Source organism: Solanum dulcamara, chromosome 6, assembly GCF_947179165.1.
Source record: "Solanum dulcamara chromosome 6, daSolDulc1.2, whole genome shotgun sequence".
Lineage (NCBI taxonomy): Eukaryota > Viridiplantae > Streptophyta > Magnoliopsida > Solanales > Solanaceae > Solanum > Solanum dulcamara.
Window position 1 is genome coordinate 28,946,030 of NC_077242.1, and position 20,348 is coordinate 28,966,377.

The 20,348-nt window shown below is 35.2% G+C and overlaps 2 protein-coding genes and 1 long non-coding RNA gene across 6 annotated transcripts; 1 reads left to right on the forward strand and 2 right to left on the reverse strand.

Annotated features, from left to right (window-relative positions):
• Positions 1 to 7,476: 7,476 nt before the first annotated feature.
• Positions 7,477 to 13,316, forward strand: LOC129893372 (U-box domain-containing protein 34-like). 3 transcript variants are annotated; one of them, XM_055968888.1, is made up of 9 exons: positions 7,477 to 7,782; positions 8,977 to 9,098; positions 9,183 to 9,298; positions 10,109 to 10,230; positions 10,338 to 10,573; positions 10,722 to 10,823; positions 11,090 to 11,518; positions 11,874 to 12,617; positions 12,724 to 13,314. In XM_055968888.1, the coding sequence occupies exons 1-9, from the start codon at positions 7,593 to 7,595 to the stop codon at positions 12,898 to 12,900; spliced, it is 2,238 nt and encodes a 745-aa protein (XP_055824863.1). In that variant the 5' UTR covers positions 7,477 to 7,592; the 3' UTR covers positions 12,901 to 13,314. The 3 variants fall into 3 exon arrangements, with proteins under 3 accessions (XP_055824863.1, XP_055824865.1, XP_055824866.1); XM_055968891.1 differs by having other exon boundaries at positions 7,650 to 7,782; positions 8,980 to 9,098; XM_055968890.1 differs by lacking the exon at positions 10,722 to 10,823 and having other exon boundaries at positions 12,724 to 13,316.
• A 1,118-nt stretch (positions 13,317 to 14,434) lies between these two features.
• On the reverse strand, positions 14,435 to 15,775 carry LOC129893373 (uncharacterized). The gene is made up of 2 exons (XR_008767426.1): positions 15,055 to 15,775; positions 14,435 to 14,730 (listed from the first exon to the last, which is right to left on the reverse strand). It is a non-coding gene; the product is annotated as an uncharacterized LOC129893373 (long non-coding RNA).
• A 275-nt stretch (positions 15,776 to 16,050) lies between these two features.
• LOC129893374 (glyoxylase I 4) lies at positions 16,051 to 18,992 on the reverse strand. Of its 2 annotated transcripts, XR_008767427.1 has the most exons (6): positions 18,829 to 18,992; positions 17,477 to 17,651; positions 16,797 to 16,880; positions 16,506 to 16,709; positions 16,217 to 16,408; positions 16,051 to 16,179 (listed from the first exon to the last, which is right to left on the reverse strand). XR_008767427.1 is itself a non-coding variant. In XM_055968892.1 (5 exons), exons 1-5 carry the CDS (start codon positions 18,958 to 18,960, stop codon positions 16,314 to 16,316), a joined length of 690 nt encoding a protein of 229 aa, XP_055824867.1. In that variant the 5' UTR covers positions 18,961 to 18,992; the 3' UTR covers positions 16,051 to 16,313. The 2 variants fall into 2 exon arrangements, 1 of the variants encoding a protein (XP_055824867.1); XM_055968892.1 differs by having other exon boundaries at positions 16,051 to 16,408.
• Positions 18,993 to 20,348: the final 1,356 nt, after the last annotated feature.

Below are 20,348 nucleotides of genomic sequence, written 5' to 3' on the forward strand. Positions count from 1 at the left end.
ATTTTAAAGCCATGTTTTATGCTAAGTTTAAAGATCTCTTGTTCTACGCATTTCAAAGTATCATTGTATTTCTTGTTGGGTTGCTAGTCTATGTTCCATGTCATTTTATGCTAGTTAAATCTCATTCGGGATGAATGTTCCCAAGGGGGATATTGAAAGATCCTAGAAGTTGGAAAGTCCTAAAACAAAGAACAAAGGATGAAATTTTAGAGAAATGCAGAAACTGGCACCAAGTGATGACCATGAAGGCCATCGTGGGCCATGGTCATCACCACACCTTGCGCTAAGCCACCATGGTGGTAGTTCTAAAACCCAGTCTTATAGTAGCCCCAGGAAACTTTCCAAGGCAAGGACCATGAGTGACCACTACAGGCCGTGTAGCTCTTCACTGATAGTGGTGTGTATGGTGGTCACTTATGTAGGTCTTGCACCATGACCACGATTCACAGACCGTGATGCCCTCCACGGACCGTGAAGGTCTCTATGGAGGAAGTACTGAAACTTTCCCTGCAAACATCACAAATATTCCTCCAAGATAACTATCACGGGACACCACCACGAGTCGTGTTGGGTCCTCTTGAAGCTAAGTCCGGCCAGTTTTAAGAAGGGCTTTTTGGTCTTTTTCTATATTTTAACACTAAAGTGAGGTCGTTTTGGAGACTAAATCGCACCTATCTAAAGGACCCTAAGCCTTTCCAAACTCATTTACCTCACTTAAGTTCTAAGACTCAAAACCCTAACCTTTCAAGATCCTCTCACTATCTCTCCCAAGAAAAGCTAGAGTTCCATTTCAAGGTCTTCAAATCTCCATTTCCACGCTTGCATTAAGGCCTTATTCTGCAAGGTATGTAGGTCTCATTTGTGGGTTCTTCTACCCATGGAGCCCAAGGTTATTTTTCTAAACTTAATAGCTCATTTCAAATGATGAATTTTATAAGTTTTCACATTATAATTTTAAATGTATAGATTCTAGAATATTTGAAGTTTATTTATCTAACTTAGCTTATATTGACTCTTAATTTCATGAAATGGTTGACTTACCAAATGTCCTAATATGAAAATATGAAAAGGATTTTAATGTGAATTGGTGGGTTCTCAAGGTTGTTTAATTGATGCATTACATTACGCTCATGCATGCTATCATTGATTTAAATGATTTGAAAGTGATTGAATAGAACTCACCTAGTTTCACTATATTCTCAATGAAATTTGAATTGAAAACTTTGACTCCAAAATGAATGTTTATGAAAATAAATATCTATGATTAAAAGGAGTCTTATGAAATAAAAGAATGGTGAAAGGATTATGAAATGATGTATTTCACTTGTGAAAGGTCAATTCTCATTTGTGTGAATTAAATAAGAGTTTTATGAGCTATTCTACCTAATGATGCTTTGATGATCTAAAGCTATGTAAATGATTATGTTCTTATGTCATATTAAACTATTACATGTGTTGACTTCGCACCGAATGGGTCATTGAGGTGGGATTCAATTAGGGAATTCTAGTAGCAACCCTTTGTGTTATTAACTATGTGCCAACATAGGAGCCCTTGTAGGCTTAGGCTAGTAGATACACAAATAGCCCTCAATGTTAAAGAAATGAATGAAGTTGACGGAGTTCTACCCAGCAAGTAGTCTCCCCTTGCCAACGTAGGGGGTTATGTTGGATTTTATGTAATAGGTCACATGGTCTTAAATGTTGGTTATAGTCATCTTCATACAAATGAAGATTTCAAATGTTATTTACTTGATTGATCATGCATGCATTGCACTACATTTCATACGATATAAATACTCTAATGTTTCTTTAATGTTAATGAATGCCTTCATACTTAGTACATTCAAAGTACTAACGCGTACTCTTTTGCCTATATGATATCACCATATAGGGATCGGCGTTTTCCCACATTTACCTCCATGTGGCTAGTTGATTTGTTGAAGGTTACATAGTTGGTAAGTTTCCATATTTCGAGAACAACATCTCATTTCCTTTCTAGCTTATAATGTGTAAAGACTTTTGAATACATTTCATGGTTCTTATTTCTATTTTGATTAAGGGTAAGCTAGGGACATATCTTAGCCCCCTCCAAGTCTATGATGTAGAGGTATTGTTGAACATGTATAAGCAAGGTTTGACTAATTTGGTTTTCATTCAAACGTTTCCCCTTACTCTCGGTTTTTCCCTTTTATTTCCACTTAATCTTAAATGTCATTATCTATGAAAAGCTATATAAATGCTAAGAGGCTTGGGAGAGATACCTCTCGGTGTCTCATTCGTCGTGTCGTGTCTAGGTCCTAGGCTTGGGGCGTGACAATTGAGTCCCAAGATTTTCATTCAAAATCTCATGAACTTCAATTGGGTTTGTAACCCTAATTACATAAATTACATTGGGTTGTTTTAATTATGTTTTTAGTCATTATAAATGATAATTATAAGTATGTTTCTTCATGAATTACATGATTTCAAGTTGAATTATGGTTTTTCATGAATGAAGCTATTTTCAATGATGATATTATGAAGTATGATTATAAATTCAATGATTTCAAAGTATTATCACGGTTTTCATTCAAATTGACTATGTACATGAGTTTTACTCTAAGTTTCAAGTATGAATGATGATCATGAATTACAATTATATTTAAGTTATGAATTTCATGCAAGTTATGAAGAGAGGTGACTTAGGGTCCTATGTTGGTGACCTAGGAGCCTAATGACATGAATTATCCAAGTATGATATTATAATGTTGAAAGGCTAATACTCACATTCCAAGTATGACATGAAAATGAGCTACTCTATGTATTATGAAGTTTATGAATAAGTTATGATATATGCTAAGTATCATTACTATGTTATGTGTTTCGTGGGATTTGACTTAATACTGACTGGACCTTGAGGTGGGGGCCCTACCAAAAGCCTTAGTATCAGCCTCAAGTATCTTAAATTGTGTGCCACCGTAGGTTGCCTTCATGGCTTAACTAATGGATCCACATATAGCATATATACATGACCCGCCTAGCGGGGTAGAGTCTACCTTGGCAAGTAGATTCTCCTTTCTTCTTTTGTAAGGGGAGACATCAGGATTCCATGCTATAGCTCACATGGTCTTATTGTTGGTTATGATTCTATCCCACATATGTATATTCCCTTTACGATCTTTATGTTTTTAACCATGTCTTTCAAATGCTTTGATCATTATGATTTTCTCATGACTTTACTTATCCTCTTTATTATGTATTCAATCGATCATTGTATCTTATGATTTATATTGCATGTCATGCCCTCATACTTAGTACATTCAAAATTACTAACACATATTGTTTCCTACATTGTCTCATAATGTAGGGGTTGAGGATCACATTCCCGCACGTGGCTACTAGAGCTTTTATCTGGCGAAGTCTTGGTGAGTCCTCATCTATCGAGGGCGAATAATGAGTTGTTTCCTTGTTAAGATTTTCTTTATATTTTGTTGAGGGTGAGCTAGGGACATGTGTTAACTCCCACCCTTCTTATTTAGTAGAGGCACTTGTTGGATCTATGTCATGGAGTTTATGTAGTCAAGTTTACTCTTTATTTTATAATCATGTTTAGACTCTTCTTATGTTATTTTCGCACTTACTTTAGCTTATGCATGCTTATGATATGTCAAGAGGCTTGGTTGGATTCTTTCGGGGTTTTGATCGATTTGTTACGACTAGGCCCTAGGTCGGATTGTGACCAAAATGCCTATCTGCATTGCAAAATCCTTGATCTCTATCTCCACCCACAAATGATTCAACTCTACTTTGGTCCATCTTCTTGTCCCTCTGTTTGGCAGTCCCTAGGCCTTGCTTGATCTCCATTAATTTCTTATTTGTTTGTACATTTCTATCTTTCATATTCACCATGCTTTTCATAAGCTTTTGCAGATAATTTCTCATCCATTTCCTTTGAAGATTTATCTTGATTTTTGTCACGAACAACCATGATTTCTTAGTCGAGGATTAGTGGATCTGATACCAATTGATTCAACTACAAGTAATCGATGTGAGAATATCAACTAGAAGGATGAATCTCGAAGAAGAAGATAGTTATATTAGGGCAATTCAAAGATAGAAGCTAAGAAGAAGCAAAAGAAAAGAGAGAAAAGAGATTTATCATATATTCTTGAATGCAGTAACAGGTGTCTTGTATCTCTGTTTATAGAATTGTAAAGGAAGCTAGAGCTATAAGTTACTAACAACTAACATAATAACTACCCTAACAAACAATGAACAATAATAATTGTTATTGTGACTAATGAACAATAATAACTACTTTTTAATACCCTTCACTATTTCCAGTTGCATTCCGATTCATCCATTATTATCTAATCATCTAAGCATTATATCATCGAAACCTCAAATTAAGAACTTTCCATTAGACTTTAGCATCAAATATTACAAAGGTAGGGCCTACTAGTTCCAATAACTGGCTGGGATCGAAAATTCCTTAATAGGTCAAATTGAGGCATGTTTTTGTGAAAGGGGTCGTACAACTCCCTATCCATCAAGAATTTAGTTGGCACTTTGATGAGGAGGGGTGGTTGGGTACCAATTTTTCTTTTAAAATTTAAATTTTTTATTAATCTTTACAATTGTTTTGTTTATTTTGAATCTTAAAATTATAGTGGAGAGTTGGATCGTGATTTTTGACTCCTAAGAGAATGGAGTTTTCCTTGTTATATTCTTAAGTTGATTAACTTTTTGCACTTTATACTTGCATTGTTGCTTAAAGAACTTGATTCCTTAAAAGCTTAGGACGCAATCAAACCAACACTTTATTAAAAAGATTGATAGTTGTTTAAGCCTTTAGCTTAGGACATATGAGAATTGAAACAACTCTCAAAAGGTAATCCAAATTCTTAATAGCAATGATGATTTGCACTCACACATGTCAGATGATTGCAGGTATTTTATCCTCAAGTTGAATAGTGATACAATCCTAATTGGACTATTAAAATCAAATCGATGTGGAAAATAAATACTATGATTTCAATCAGTCAAACTTAATTGAAATTGATACAAACACAATTAAAGATAGAGAGAAAGAAAGCAATGAGAAGAGAAGAAAGAAGGGCTAATTGAATCATCAATTAACCAAGGAAGAAGAGACTTGAATTCAATAGAGAAGAGAAATACACTTGAAATCCACAAATGAATGACTCAATATGACTCCAGCAGCCCCGACAGCGCTTTTATGACATTTAGGGACATTTTATTGGTGACGCAACAGGAATTAGGCGATTTTGTCATTTTTTCATGTGTGTTAGCCCATGAATTTTTTAGGTGCTGGGGGTCCGCGTTGAATTTCTTAAATTCTTCCTTAGTAGTGTCCGTAATGACCTAGAAAATGACTCTAGTATCCCGACACTTCTACGACGTTTAGAAGCATTTTATTGACGACGCAACTTGAAATCAATCTGCTATCGTTTGAACAACCACCAACATGAGTTATGGACATATTCCATCATGACACTGGTGGAAGAACTGCCTGTGATAGAGTTTGAGGCACTCATTTGCTCCTGAAGAACCTAAAATGGGAACTCCTACTAATGAATTTCATAGTCAAAAGTTTTGTACTCCCTCTATCTCAATTTATGTGGCACCTTTCGAATTTCGAAAATCAAACAATTCTTTATTTGATTATAATTTTTTCATATATCCTTTAAATATTTTAAATTGACAATCATTGCGACTTATACTACTTTTTACGTAGTTTTCGAATATATAAATTTTATTTCAAAAAAATTAAAGACTTCATGCCCGAATTCACGGTCAAAATTAAAATGTTCGACTCTTGGGAATAGTAATCATGCTTGTAATGTTAGATTTAGTAGTAGGAGGAGGACGAAACTCCTTCCCCTAGCAACAACAATGGCAATACAAACATGGAAATGCTTTTAGCACTATGTAACTCTTTTCATAATATAATTAACTTCTTTTTATCACAAAAAAAGATTAGAAAAGTATATAGAACTGTATGATCTTAAAACGTTAATTAGAATCAACAATTTACTAAAAAATAATCAGAATTGCTTCATCTAAAAACTAATCAAACTTTGAAAAATCATTGAGTACAAATTTATAAACTAATTTGAAAAGAAATAAAAACGAAGAATGAACATCGAACTAGAGTAAGTTATGAAGGATGGTGACTTTGTGCTTTATAGTTTGCATACAAATCATTTTTCCCTTTACATGGTAGAAGATGAAGAGAAAGAACAAAATTAGACTAAAAATAAAATATATTTGGACTTTTATGTTTTTTACTTAGAATTAAACAACAAGTTGAATTTGTTTTCTTTTGGTATTAAAATTAGAACTTGTTTAGTAATATTTTAATTTAAATTAGGAGAGCCTTTTTGAGATAACACTCCCAAAATAAAAATTTGCCCAAATGCCGATGCGTGCACCGAAAATAATGGGGCTTATGCCTCACAAAACTTTCACCCCAAAATCGCCTCGATTCATTTTTACTAGGCTTCCCCATCCCCATCCCCACCTCCATCTCCATCCCTTTGGACTCATCTCTAAAATATTATATTAAAAAAATATTTATTAATTATATCAATAAAAAAATTTAATTGAACACTTATAATATATTTATAATATCATTTTGATACATATTACCGAAAATAATTTATAAAAAAATATATAATACAAGTATATTCATGAATAATACAATTATCATACACTTTAATACACTTATAATATATTGTGTCAATGTCTTACCAAACAAGCATAATATATTTTAAAACACTTATAATACTTATACTACATGCATAATTAACTTTTAATACATAACAGATTTATCATAGCATTGCTATATTTTGCTATAGATATTAATAAATAAAAATTATTACTAAAATTAATAATTATTTATTAAAAATTACTCGTAATTTTTTCTTTGAAAACACTGTTTCCACATAAATTGGGCCACTCTAGTCAGAGTTTTATTGGGCTGAAACGGAACTGATCCGACTCGTTTGATAGGCTTAACTAGGTGTTATTAATTTTCTTTTATTTCTTAAATAAATATCGTATCAAATCAAATAATATTTATTCAACAAAACTTTTTCTTTCAGAAAAAAATATTTCTACTCGTAATATCCTATATGTATTTGATAAAACTTACACAAAAGTAATATTTACTCCATCAATAAGGATTGTGGTAGAGTGGTAAATATTCTTTTATCCTTAACCAAGAGAATTCGGATTTGAGTTCCCTTAAGTACGGAGTCAGTCGCATTTGTTAGGGAGCGTTTTATGTCCAATATAAAATTTTTCAGCATGAATTCAAATTTAATCAGGCGCCAATATGAATATGGACACCGGATGAAAAATCAAAAAAGAAAAAAAAATTACTGACAAAAAAAATACCAAATTATTTGAGGAACAAACTAATAAAATGAATTAGTGTTTAATTAAAAGAATTATTAGTAAAAAAAAAAAAAGTTGGGGCGGACGTTCCATGCGTCCTTGACATGTCTAGAACCGGCGCCAATGAATTAGCTAACCCGGTCCACTCGTCGTCAAAATAGTTTTATTGTTATCTGAGGATTTATTTATTTATGAAGGTCGAAGGGGATGGTCCACCGTCAGCTGCGGCGGCGATGGTCAACGTTGCGGTGGCAGTTAAGAGCGCCGAAGGGAGGGGTAGTCAACGAGCCGTCCGGTGGGCTATAGAGAAGTTGTTACCTAAAGCTCATCGCTTTTTCCTCATTCATGTCATGCCTACCGTCACCGCAATTCCAACTCCCTGTAAATTTTGTTTCATAACTCTCTCTTATGTATTTCATAAGTCATATGTAGATGATTAGATTAGTTCACTATACTCACCACGTACTAAATTAAGATATTCTATTTTTTGTATAGGGGTTTTGAAATACAGTAATTGTATCTCCAATTGATTCATTTTTAGTGTAATCTACCCTATTATTTTTGTTGTAAAGTTTCATTTTCTTTGCTATTCAGAGAGCTAAAAGTTCCGCAATCAAGGATAGAATATTTAATTTGATGGGTTAACCAGACTCAATCTGTGTTGGGCTAAATCTCACCATTTTTCCAAAAAATTCTCGTAGTATCATTAGACTTGTATGTTGTTTCTATTTCTCATCAACTTCTAATGTGGAACTTTGTCCCCACAAGCAACAGTTTCCTCCTCGAACTAAGTACCATATGACCCATCACCGAGACTCGTGAGCTTATTTTTAGATTCACTATGTACCACCAATTCATCCATAACATTTTATGGCCGCTAGAAGCCCCAATCTTTGTGTTCTATGTCTATCTCCAAACTATGGGCCACGGCAATAAACACATCCTATGCCATCACTCCGATGGGATTGCTCTTTAGCTCTTCATGAGCTGAATTATGAGAGCTACTCAAAGTCATTTCCATAAGCTCTCAAAGTCATTTCCATACTCAAGCCATCGACTCTGATACCACACGTAGAGATTAACCAACCTAAAAGTTACCTTTAGCATAAATTGATATTGTTCCCCCTTGGGTCAAAACAGGCTTTTTCAGGAGGCCTCATGGTATTAAGACTATGATTATACTTACATGTAGCTAATATTCAATTTCCAATTAAGAACTTTGTTCACACACTTTAGTTTGGTATCTATTTTCTTTATGGTGGTAAATTTTTTGAAAAACATGTGTGTCGTTTATGTCAGGAAGAGAAATTCAAAAAGGTTTACCTTTTTAAATTGCCTTTTCATGAAAGTGAGCTGACTAATTGGATCAGGTACATTAAGTATTTAGCATGTACTACTTGAGACTGAATTTGTCTCGGTTTTCACACACCATTGTATAGATTGCTTAGTTCGATCTTGATGTATAATTATTGGAACTATTTAAAAGGTTGTACTAATATTATAACTGATCTATCAGCAAGTGGCAATCATGTTAGTCTTCTAGTTTGTAATATCTATAACTGGTGAATTTTATAGCAGGAGAGAATATTCCAGTTAACGAGCTTGATGATAACGTGGTGGAAATGTATATAGAGGATATGAGGGCTAAATGTGAAGAAATATTTATCCCATTTAAGAATCTATACAAAAGAAAAAGTGTAAGCTTTCTCTTCTTTTAGTTGGTTAGATGTATCTTAAGGTAGAATTGTTGTCATATATGCTAATGTCTGAACATCCTGTAGGTTGAAACTGTGGTGCTGGAAGGGGATAATCCTGCAACAGTGCTTCTAAAATATGTAGCTCAGGCTGGGATTATTAGTCTAGTGTTGGGCTCTTCCTCTCTCAATTACTTTGGCAGGTATGGCTTGGATATTATAATGTCTTATATCTGTTGTATAACGGTGCTCAATAAGATAATGGGTTATTGCTATAAGGTTTCTATCATGCTCATATTCTTTTCCATGGTATGGTAGCCAGAGACGTCACGTGTTCGAATTTCATTGCCTCATTCATTAAAGAATTTTCTAATTTCTGACCTATGGAAACTAGTACAAACTGCAATATAAAATAAAAAAAGGTGTCACTTATCTAAGAATTCAAATTGGTGGATATGGAGAACCATCTCAGCTAGTATTTTGTGGGTGATATGGAAATAAAGAAATAGAAGATGTTTCGGGAGTAAGGAAGAAAACATACGAACACTTAAGTACAATAGCATTTCACTTTTTGCTTATTGGTGTAAAATGGAAAATGTATGAGGTTGCTAAGCTCATAGATTTTCTCAGTACTCTCACTGATTAGTAGTGGAACTGCGTTTTCTGTCAGGCTACATTTGTAACATATAGCACCATCTTAGTGCTGGTGAAGTAATAGAACATTTGCTTACCATTCGAAAAAAATTAAACTTTGATCAGAAATGGTCACACCGTTCAACAATTTAATTGTCCAATTATAACATTTTTTTTAATACTGAAATTTTGACTGGTAATATTTGAGGTCCTGTCTTGATGATTACATTAAATTGTTTTTGCGTAATCTCCATAGTTTGAGTTATGTTAATCTGACAATTTTGATCTTTGGGCAGCAACTTGACCTTTCACATGATACTATGGTGATTCTTGATTTTCAATTGCTAATTGTGCCAAACTTTTTAATCAATTTTAACCAGGAGACAGAAGGATGGAGGTGTACCATCAGCTATCCTCAAGTATGCTCCCGAGTCTTTTGATGTTTATGTGGTGTCATCGAATGGACTTGTTAAAAATTCCTTGAATCCCTTGTTATCTACTGGTACATAGAAAAGCTCAGTCATTACCTTGATCTCCTTGGTCATCTCTTTCTTCCTTTCCCAGGATAGTTGTTTCTAACATCCAGCAAGTACTTCTATTCTGAAACAGAGACTGAACTTCATACTATCAATCAACAAAAATCCAGTGCGTCTTTTGCCTCGATGGAATTTCATAGCAGAGCATCATCACTTGCAGACTTTACACATCTCAATTCTCCAGAATTTTTACATGGGAACACTTCTAGTCATATCAGTCCTCAACAAAGATACATTCAAAATCTAGAAGAATCGGCAGCAGGTCTGGAGGCAGTCAAGAGTCACCATTCTTCCACTTACTCAGAACATGTGAGTTTGACCTTTTCTTTAATTCTTTTTAGCAAGCTTTCTCTTGAATAATGTACTTTCTTATTCCAATATCATATTAGAGTATAATATACTTGCAACCGGGGAATGTATTAGTAAGTTGAAGTAGTTTTTTGATGTCATTGAGCAGTCAGACATTCATGTTGAAATGGGAAGATTGCACTTAGAGTTGCAAAACATCATAACGTTGTACAACCAAACATGTGAACATTTGATCCATGCCCAAAACAAGGTAAAACCTTGATCTATTTTATTTTACCTCGAAATGGGTAATTCTCGAGTGCTCTTCTTTCATACTGAAATGAACAGACGTTTTTATGCTGTCTGTCAGAATCAAGTTCTTGTTTATCCTAATTTGAGTTACATTTGAAGAGACGCTAGAACATTATGACGTGTATAGTAACTCAGCCACTAGGGAAAGATACCTATTGTCTGACCATATTCTTGTCCACTGTTGATATCGACATATCAGAACATGACTCTCTAACTGTCTTTCAGGTCCAATTACTTTCTTCTAAATGCTGTGAAGAAACAAGAAGAGTGAATGCAGCCAAGGAAAGAGAAGAAAGCCTAAGGATCAGAGCTGCTGAATTGAAGAAGAAACATGTAGAAACTGAGAAGGAGGTCGAGATAGCAAGACAGTTGCTCGCCGAAGAAGCTTGTGAGAGGCAGATAACAGAGTTGAAGGCTCTCCGACAGTCCTTAGAAAAACAAAAAGTTGTCGATGCACTACTATCATGTGATGGCAGGTATAGGAGACTGACTAGGGAAGAGATTCAGGTGGCTACTGATTTTTTTTCCGAGTCTAAGCTGATTGGTGAAGGAGGCTATGGGAAAGTTTACAAAGGCAACCTTGATCATACCCCTGTTGCCATCAAAGTTCTACATTCGGATGCATCATTAAAGAAAGAGGAGTTTCTAAGAGAGGTTCTCCTCAATCTTTATTGATTTTTTGCCTATTCAATATTTATGCATTTTGGCCATGGCTGCTTGCCGTTCATAGAACACGTGCATTTTTTTCTGAGATACTTCTGTAGCATTATTATCCGCACAAAATAGTACTTCCGACTTCATATCATTGATAGATTCCTCTCATCTCTTTCAATTTCTTTTAAAGAGCTACAGTCAAATACACTCTTATTTTGTATATCAATGTAGCTTGTTTAGTACCTCACAAGATGCCTATGTCATGCCAGTAGGTTTTTCACTTCAAGGAACTGAGGCAATGTCATTCTGGCTAAACTTCCAACTTTTGATTAATTACGTATTCAATCATTTGTAGGTTGAGGTTCTAAGCCAGTTGCATCACCCACACATTGTTTTACTGCTCGGAGCCTCTCCAGGAAATGGCTGCCTTGTTTATGAGTATATGGAAAATGGAAGCCTGGAAGATCACATTTTCCAAGGAAAAAACAGACCTCTTCCCTGGTTTGTTCGATTCCGGATACTTTTTGAAGTGGCGTGTGCTCTTGCATTCATGCACAACTCAAAGCCTGATCCCATTGTTCATCGAGATCTAAAACCAGGAAACATATTGTTGGACAAAAATTATGTGAGTAAAATCGGAGATGTGGGTTTAGCGAAAATTATGTCAGATATTGTTCCAGAAAGTATTACCGAGTATAGGAACTCCATTCTTGCTGGCACCTTTGCTTACATGGATCCAGAGTACCTAAGAACGGGAACTCTGAGACCCAAGTCTGATCTGTATGCTTTTGGAATAATAGCACTTCAACTATTGGCTGCTTGTTATCCTAATGGCCTTATCATGAAATTTGAAAAAGCGATAGACACTAATTCGCTCGCAGATGTACTTGATAAGTCAGTTGTAGACTGGCCATTGATTGAAGCAGAGGAGCTATCGAAGATAGCTCTACAATGCTGTAAGCTTAGATGCAGAGATAGACCAGATCTTGAGACTGAAGTTCTTCCACTTCTGAAAAAACTTTTCGAATTTGCAGAGATGCATGTCAGGGTAGAGGGAAACCTTAGGACACCTAGGCAGTACTTCTGTCCAATCCTTCAGGTTAGAATTCAAATTCGATGAGATCTGTTAATTTGTAAAGTTCTCTTTTCTGCAACCGTGAATCTCATTCTACTGTCTGCTCTATTATTCTGCAACATCTTTGCAGGAAGTAATGGAAGAGCCACATATAGCAGCCGATGGCTTTACGTATGAGCACAGAGCAATAAAGGCATGGGTTGACAGACATAACGTTTCACCTGTGACGAAACAGATATTGCAGCACAAGATGCTTACCCCAAACCACACCTTACACGTTGCTATACAAGATTGGAGGTCACGTTAAAAATGGGGCCTGAATTTAAAACACGATAATTTGTGCATATATCATAGCTAAATAAGGCCTGGAGAAACAATTCAAGGAAAGATTGGAAGGAAAACAACCCAAACATATTTTATATATTGTTGGAATGAACAAAAGATAGGTGCAGCTCTTGTTCATTGACATTACTCAAAGTGTATAGTAGCGACAATTGTAGTCTTGTAAGCATTATATTGCTTGTGATAGTAGAGAACCCAGAAACATGTAGACTGCTTTCTTTGCATTTGGCATTTGTCCTGAAATAAGCCATTGTTTTCCAAGTTCTGGGGATGATGAAACAAAAAACATGCATATTTTTGTTCAATCTTACGAGTCTGCTAATGTAATGTCACCAAATGCAATGATACTGAACAGGTGATTCATCATCATTTGGAAGTAAGGCTAAATCGAGAATAACTTCCCATTTTAGTGACAGTGATGAACTTGGCAAAGAAACTTTTGGAGACAAACGTGTACTAATACTTTGGACATAACCTGGTACTGAAAAGTTTGTAGTGATTCACGAATTATTCAGTAATATCTCTAAAGCAGCTACATATAGGATAACTATACTTGAAGAATAGATAGTCTGGTGGAATTTGAAATGGATAACAGAAAGAATAGTTCAAGAATTGTGGCAAAAAGCTTTGCAGATGGTGTTATTTTGTCAGATCCAAAAACCGAGTGTGATAACACTTGTCTTATTCCATCTAGACAGGTAAGCCTAATGATCCTCCACAAGGGTAATTGCGAAAAAAGGAGAAAGTAAAGAATCTAAAGAATCTAAGAACAATATTATCCATAATTCATAAGTATTATATATATATATATATATATATAATTAAACTTTTCCAAAATCTGGTGTCACGTGTACAAGCGACTAGATAATAATATAGATTCAAAATACAAGTCTGAATGTCTCCATATCTAGAATAGATTAAGGACATAGAGTAAAGGATACGTGAAGTATGCTGAATCAACTAGCAGATCATATCATCGAATTTGAACAACAACGGGTACTCAACAAGTATCACTAGCTGACTCTAACACAAAGTGGTGCCGGACACCATTAACCCTAATACACCATCTGAACTTTCCAATACTATAAACTACGCAGAAACCAGAATCCAGCCCATCCTAGCAATTACAATAGTGACAAAGGACATAACAGAAAAGAAGTAACTCAACAAACAAGTAACACCATCAGACTTTCAACAATAACAATTCAACTTCCCAATTCAATAACCGCGATAATAACAATTCACTCCCATACATCAATCAACGATAATGAGGTGCAATGCAATGTCAAAAAAAATGATGGATGTTTATCCTGTTGATACACACCCGCTGCTCATCGGCCAGTCAGGACCCATGGGTGACTCGCGAGGTCTATATATCTGTCGGAATCATTTTTCATCGACATAAACACTCACCGAAATTACTTTTCATCGACATAAAACACTCGCTAGACTTATTTCTCATTGGCATAAAAGGATACGAGTTTCATAAAAGAACTCAATGGGCAATATCAATCATTAATCAATTTTTCATGATGTCATCTCATAACAAAGTTTCAGCATTAATGCAAATAGGCATGATCAAATACATAGAAGAAGATGACACATTTAACCTCAATAAGCTAACCAAATCAGTCAAAAACATACCATCAATGAAGATTCATAATAAACATCCAAAGGCCACTCATGGTCAAAATACACAACAGGAGATGAAATGGTGTAATTTCCTTCTTAAAGTGAAGAATCCAACTTGGCACTTGAGCTTTTCCTTTACGCCGAGCCTCCGAATCAACACAATCTATTCAAAAATAAAATCCTTATAAGAGAACATGGACAATAATACCCATTTTGATATTTTTAGAAAATCGGATCCATATTGACCCAAAAATTCAATTCGAGGACTAAGGATAAATATGGAAAAATTTATTGGAAATATGTTTCCCATGAAATTAGGAACTCACATGCGAAGTCGTATCCAAAAACAAGTTAGAAATCACTCTAATTGACCAAAATATTAAATTCAAAGTTCATGAGAGAATCCTCAACTTTGGATTTGAAATGACTGATTTTGATGTTGAAATCACAAAATAATAAATGAAGAATTGGTGTTAAAAATACTTACACAACACTTTGGTCTTGAAATTTCTCTTTAAAAATCGCCCAAGATGAGTTCTCAAGGTCAACAATGGTGAAAAGGAAAGAAATCACAATTTTGGAGGATGAAAAGGTCTTGCCAGGAATTGCTCTTCGTGAACACGACCAAGGCTCTGCAATCGGAAGGCCAAACCCCCAAGCCTTGGCGAACGGAGCCAAGGACTCGCGACCATGAAGGCTAGACAACCAACCTTCGGCGCACGAAGCCAAGGTCCCACGAACGCGAAGTCTAGGCAGCACGACCCTTCGCGCACGCAGGCTCAGCAAACGCGAATAAGGGCACCAGAACCATCAGTGACAACAACAATAACAGAAATGAAGTCTCCGAATGCACCCACGAGATTCGTTCGGAATCCCGTGCACACAAACCATATATGTAACCCCACTAAGTTCCATGTTTTGGACTCATTAGAACCATCGAAATACAAGTCCGAGATCTCCTTGACCCGACACCCATTAAAGCAACTACTAACTAACTTTTCACCAAAAAGACCAAAACACCCTCGGAACCCTTGAAAAATAAATTGAAACTCTACCACGCCTAAAATCATCTCCTAAAACCAACGAAATCAACGGAATTTCAATTCGAGCATTCAAACTCCAAATATTGACGAAAGTCAAACTTTGTCCTTAACTTCCACTGAAATCGCAACTCGAGAGTTCAAATCAGTATAAAAACCTTGGATCTAAAAAAGTCAATACTTCTAGCAAATTCTGCATTCTAGAGGTGATGAAATCGACGAAAATCCATTTTGAGGCTCGTAGCTCCAAATGACAACTAAATCACCTATTCCAACTCAAAAGCCTTCAAAAATCAAAAACTTCCAAAAATCTCAATTTTTCGATCCGATTTCAACTCTAACCTCATAAACTAATCAAGATTCTGAACAACTATCAGAGTGGGTAAAATTGTAATTTTACAGAAATTTTAAAAAATGACCTTCAAGATCATTACATATTTCAATAGGAGTAAATAGTACGTGAAAATTGTATTAACCACAGACGTTCAAATCATATAAACAGCCCATGACTTTTTGGGGATTGACAAGCTATAACTACCAATAACTGAAGTGTTTCAAAGAGTTATTTGACTCTACCAATAACTGAAGTGTTTCAAAGAGTTATTTGACTCCACTTGTTGAATATCCCCCTATACGTATATTCACAATAGTTGTATATTTAAATATATAAGGATTACAAATTGGAGAGCAAGCAGTCCAGTTCCTGTCAAGCATCAACTTGAGTAAATTCTAGTGCATTAGTATCTGGGTCTCGAGTGAAAATGGCTGGTCTCCCAGAGCGACTAAGAGTGTAGGGAATACCTGAAAAGGAAAACAAAGAGCGGAACATATATCAAGAGTTTTTTCTTTTACCATTTTCAAGTCAGAAGGTGAAACAGGAATAAGGTAAATGAATTACCAAATTTATCAAGAATAGCTTTCAGTTTAGACACATCGCGAATTGCTATGCAAGTATGACGATCTCTGCCCCCGTGCTCAGGCCGACCAGTTAAGGGATCCGGATTTGGAAGCTCCATTAGATGTATCATCTCAGAACCCACCCACAACCAAGCACCTCTGTAGGGAAGCTTGTCATGTGGTCTTGCCTCATTTATTTCTAGTCCTGATCAATCCATGAACTTTCAGAACTACGAAATTATGTATTTTCACTGTAATTTAGTCATTCATTTAGAAAGTAAAGTGTGATTACCAAGAATATTCTGGTAAAAGTCTAATGACCTCTCAAGGTTTTCACATAGTATTCCAACGTGGTGCATGCAAACAACTCCAAAATCTGCACTAAATCAAAACAATACTTCAAAATCAAGCGAACAAAATTTTAGAAGACCAGTTTGGCCTAACAATCTTCCCATTCTATATTCGGTGATCAAGTAATTTATGTGAAAGTGTTCTAGTGTAAACCTATTGACCCATATGAAACTAAGACCTTGAAAGATGGTATGAATTTACCAATAAAATGTGTATTCACCATGTCACTTTATCTACCCTTAAGCTGAACAATTAATAGATTATGGTCACTGTACATGTATCAAACACTTGAACAAGAATATCACAGCTCCAACTTATATTTATTAAACTAGTTTGGAAATCTATGCTAGTTTGTCTGTGTACGACAAACTAGCATAGATTTTTGTCTGTGTCTATTCAAATTTAAAATTACAAAAGTAGGAACAGATTCACTTATTCTCTTCACACAGTAACGAAGCTAGTACTATATTGCATGCATGACCAAAGGAACACAAAGGATTTCCTGGATTCCTCAACAATAGCTATTTCTTGAAGGAAGATATAGAGAAATATAGAGAAATCCAATGAAAATTTTGACTCTGTGTTTCTTAAGAGAAAATAAGATGGAAAAAAAAAGATCACCCTTATCATCAACAGCGTCGGTGCCTACAGAATCTTTTGCAAGCATATCCGTTTTCACCGATGGTTTAGCTCTCATCAGCAAACAACGCCTGTGGCTCCATCGTGTTGAAGATGGTTGAAAATTTTTGTTTGGTATTCCACTAGTAGATACAGCTAGGACACTCCCAGGGTTCAGCTGAATATAGGGAGGGGTTTATAAGAACATATCCGGAAAACCATCAAAGTGAAAGAAAGAATGAACAAAACCCATCAATAGTGGTACAGGTGAAGCTGCCTTTTATATAATTCTTGAGCCATCCATTAGTAGGAAAATACAAAGTGTGATTGGCGTATAGCATAACTAAAAGCATCATATAATGTTATTTCAAACAAAAAACTGAAAGAAAAACAGTAAACACAATGGAATAGAATTCAATTCTATCTCCAATTACATAGAAAGTAGTAAACTGTCTTGGAGGTCGTAAGCTTTGCAACATATAAAGCACAAAATAAATAAGCTTTAAGATTGTCTAATCTAAATTTGGTAACAAACGAGACGCCAACATTGTTTTCTTTCCTGTTTCTCTTTCTTTGATCAAGGACTTAACTCTGATTTCCTACTCTTTAATTACAATTGTGAATGACAAAATGAGACTCAACTGATAAAGAATGGGGAAGAACTAGCTAATCTTGATTTTTTTTGGTGAGTCAGAAATCCCAATAATGCAGGGTATAAACTCGATGGATGATGGGTCCGCCCCTCTAACCTTCTCCACTTAAATACTCAATGAGGTGCATCTAACTCACACATTAGAAGTTTAGCTCTTACCACTAGACCAAAGCACTGGGGACCATCTAATCTGGAAATTATCTCAGATATTAGACAAAAACCTTATAATCAATCAATGATTAGTTTGCAAAGATGAAGGTGTATCTAACAAAGCAAGGCCTATTTAATAGGGTTAAAACTATATTTTGAGACAGTAAACCATTGCACTAAGGTTATAACCAATTTGCTAGTAAAATGAGGCCTTGGATGTTGTAGTGTCTTCCAAGAAAGAAACCCAAAAACTATCTACTCCAAAATAGAGCTTACTAGCAGATTTTTGTACTAATAGCAGGTTGATTACTCATAACTTGTTTGAGCAAGCAATTAAACAAGCTTAGAAACTAGGAACTAGACGAGAAGAGAAGAGAATAGGCCTCGCCCATTCCATTAGGGCATTCTCTTCTGGATAACCGGATATTGATAAAAAAAATGTGTCACGCCAAAAGAAAGACGAACTATTTAGAGCAGAGAAAGCTTTCAAATTAAAGTACAATTTATTTGAGTAAAAGATGAATATGTATTTCAAAGAGAGAGTTTTTTTCACCTTGTTCTGAGGCAGTGTGAGAGGTGGGTTCAGCAGAGAAGCCATCCAAGAGTGATTCTCTTTTTCAATTTTGGGTTTGGGGACGCATTTTCTGGGCGCTAATAATAGTAAAGGTTCCATTGAGCGGCTCATAAGTTTCAGCAAAACTGCACCACTTGTTTCCTCTAGGGTCAAATCTATAAAATGTCGAAGCTTCTTCCCTGCATTTCTAATTGAAAAAATTATATGGGTGAACACTTTTAATAAATAATTATTGATTTTAATGATATTTTTTTATTTATTATTATTTATAACAATATTTAATAATAGTATGATATATCTATCATGTATTAAAAGTAAATTATATATGCAGTATAAATGTATTATAAGTGTTTTAAAATGTATTATGTTTGTTTGGTAAGAAATTGACACAATGTATTATAAGTTTATTAAAATGTGTGATAAATATATTATTTATGAATAAAAATTGTATTATATGAGTTTTATAAATTATTCTCGGTAATATGTATTATAAGTGTCTAGTAAAATAAATATTATTGCTATAAATGATAAATATTTTCTTAATATAATATATTTATGTAAGTTTCCCATTCTAATTTTTGCCAAATTAGTGGGCCCAAGTAGGGATGGCAACAACGAGGGGTGTATGTCGGGTGTGGGGCGGGTTGATGTATTTCTTTAACAAATTTGTCACGATCCGAAATAGGGTGTGAGGGCACTCGCCTAACCCATCAAGGCGAGTCAGCCTAAGAGTTTGAACAATTCAAAATAAGCGAAAAGGTAAAGTCTAGTATGATATAGATAGGATAAGCGGAAATAAAATAAATAAAATTCTAAACCACAAGACTTGGTGTCACATGTACAAATCATTATCTCAACAGAAATGAAAAGATACAAGTCTAAATGTCTCAGTCCTCAAATAGAACTAAACATAAGATAAATGGGTTGGCGAGTGTTTGATGAAGAAGACAAGCTGCTACCTCTTATGCGTCCAAAGGCTAGGCCCAATCAACCAAAGTACTAAGAGCAGAAGGTACCGGGCTGAGATCCTACATAAATGTAGAAGCAAGGGGTGAGCACCAACAACACAGTACTCAGCAAAATAGAAACTAAACCCTAAGTAAAGCAATGCGGAACACAGGTACTCCTGACATCACAACCACATCAGACAACCTAGTCTATACAGTTTATACAACAATTATCTTAGAATACTAGGCGGTCCACAAGTAGAAAGTACATATATGTTCTTATCACCGCACTCAGGTATACATTGGAAATCTCACTCCTAAACAGTCACAGGATGAAAGAGATGCAAATGCAATGTCAAATTATCGTGATGCATGTCTGTCCTACGATACACATTCGCTGATCACCTCAAATCGGAACCGATGGGGTCACATAGACCATGTATCAATCATCATTGTTAGAAGAGACCTCGACCAATATCTATCAGAAGAGACCTCGACAAATCACTTCATCCGGTAGAAACCTCGGTCCCAATATCTAGTATCTCACTCATA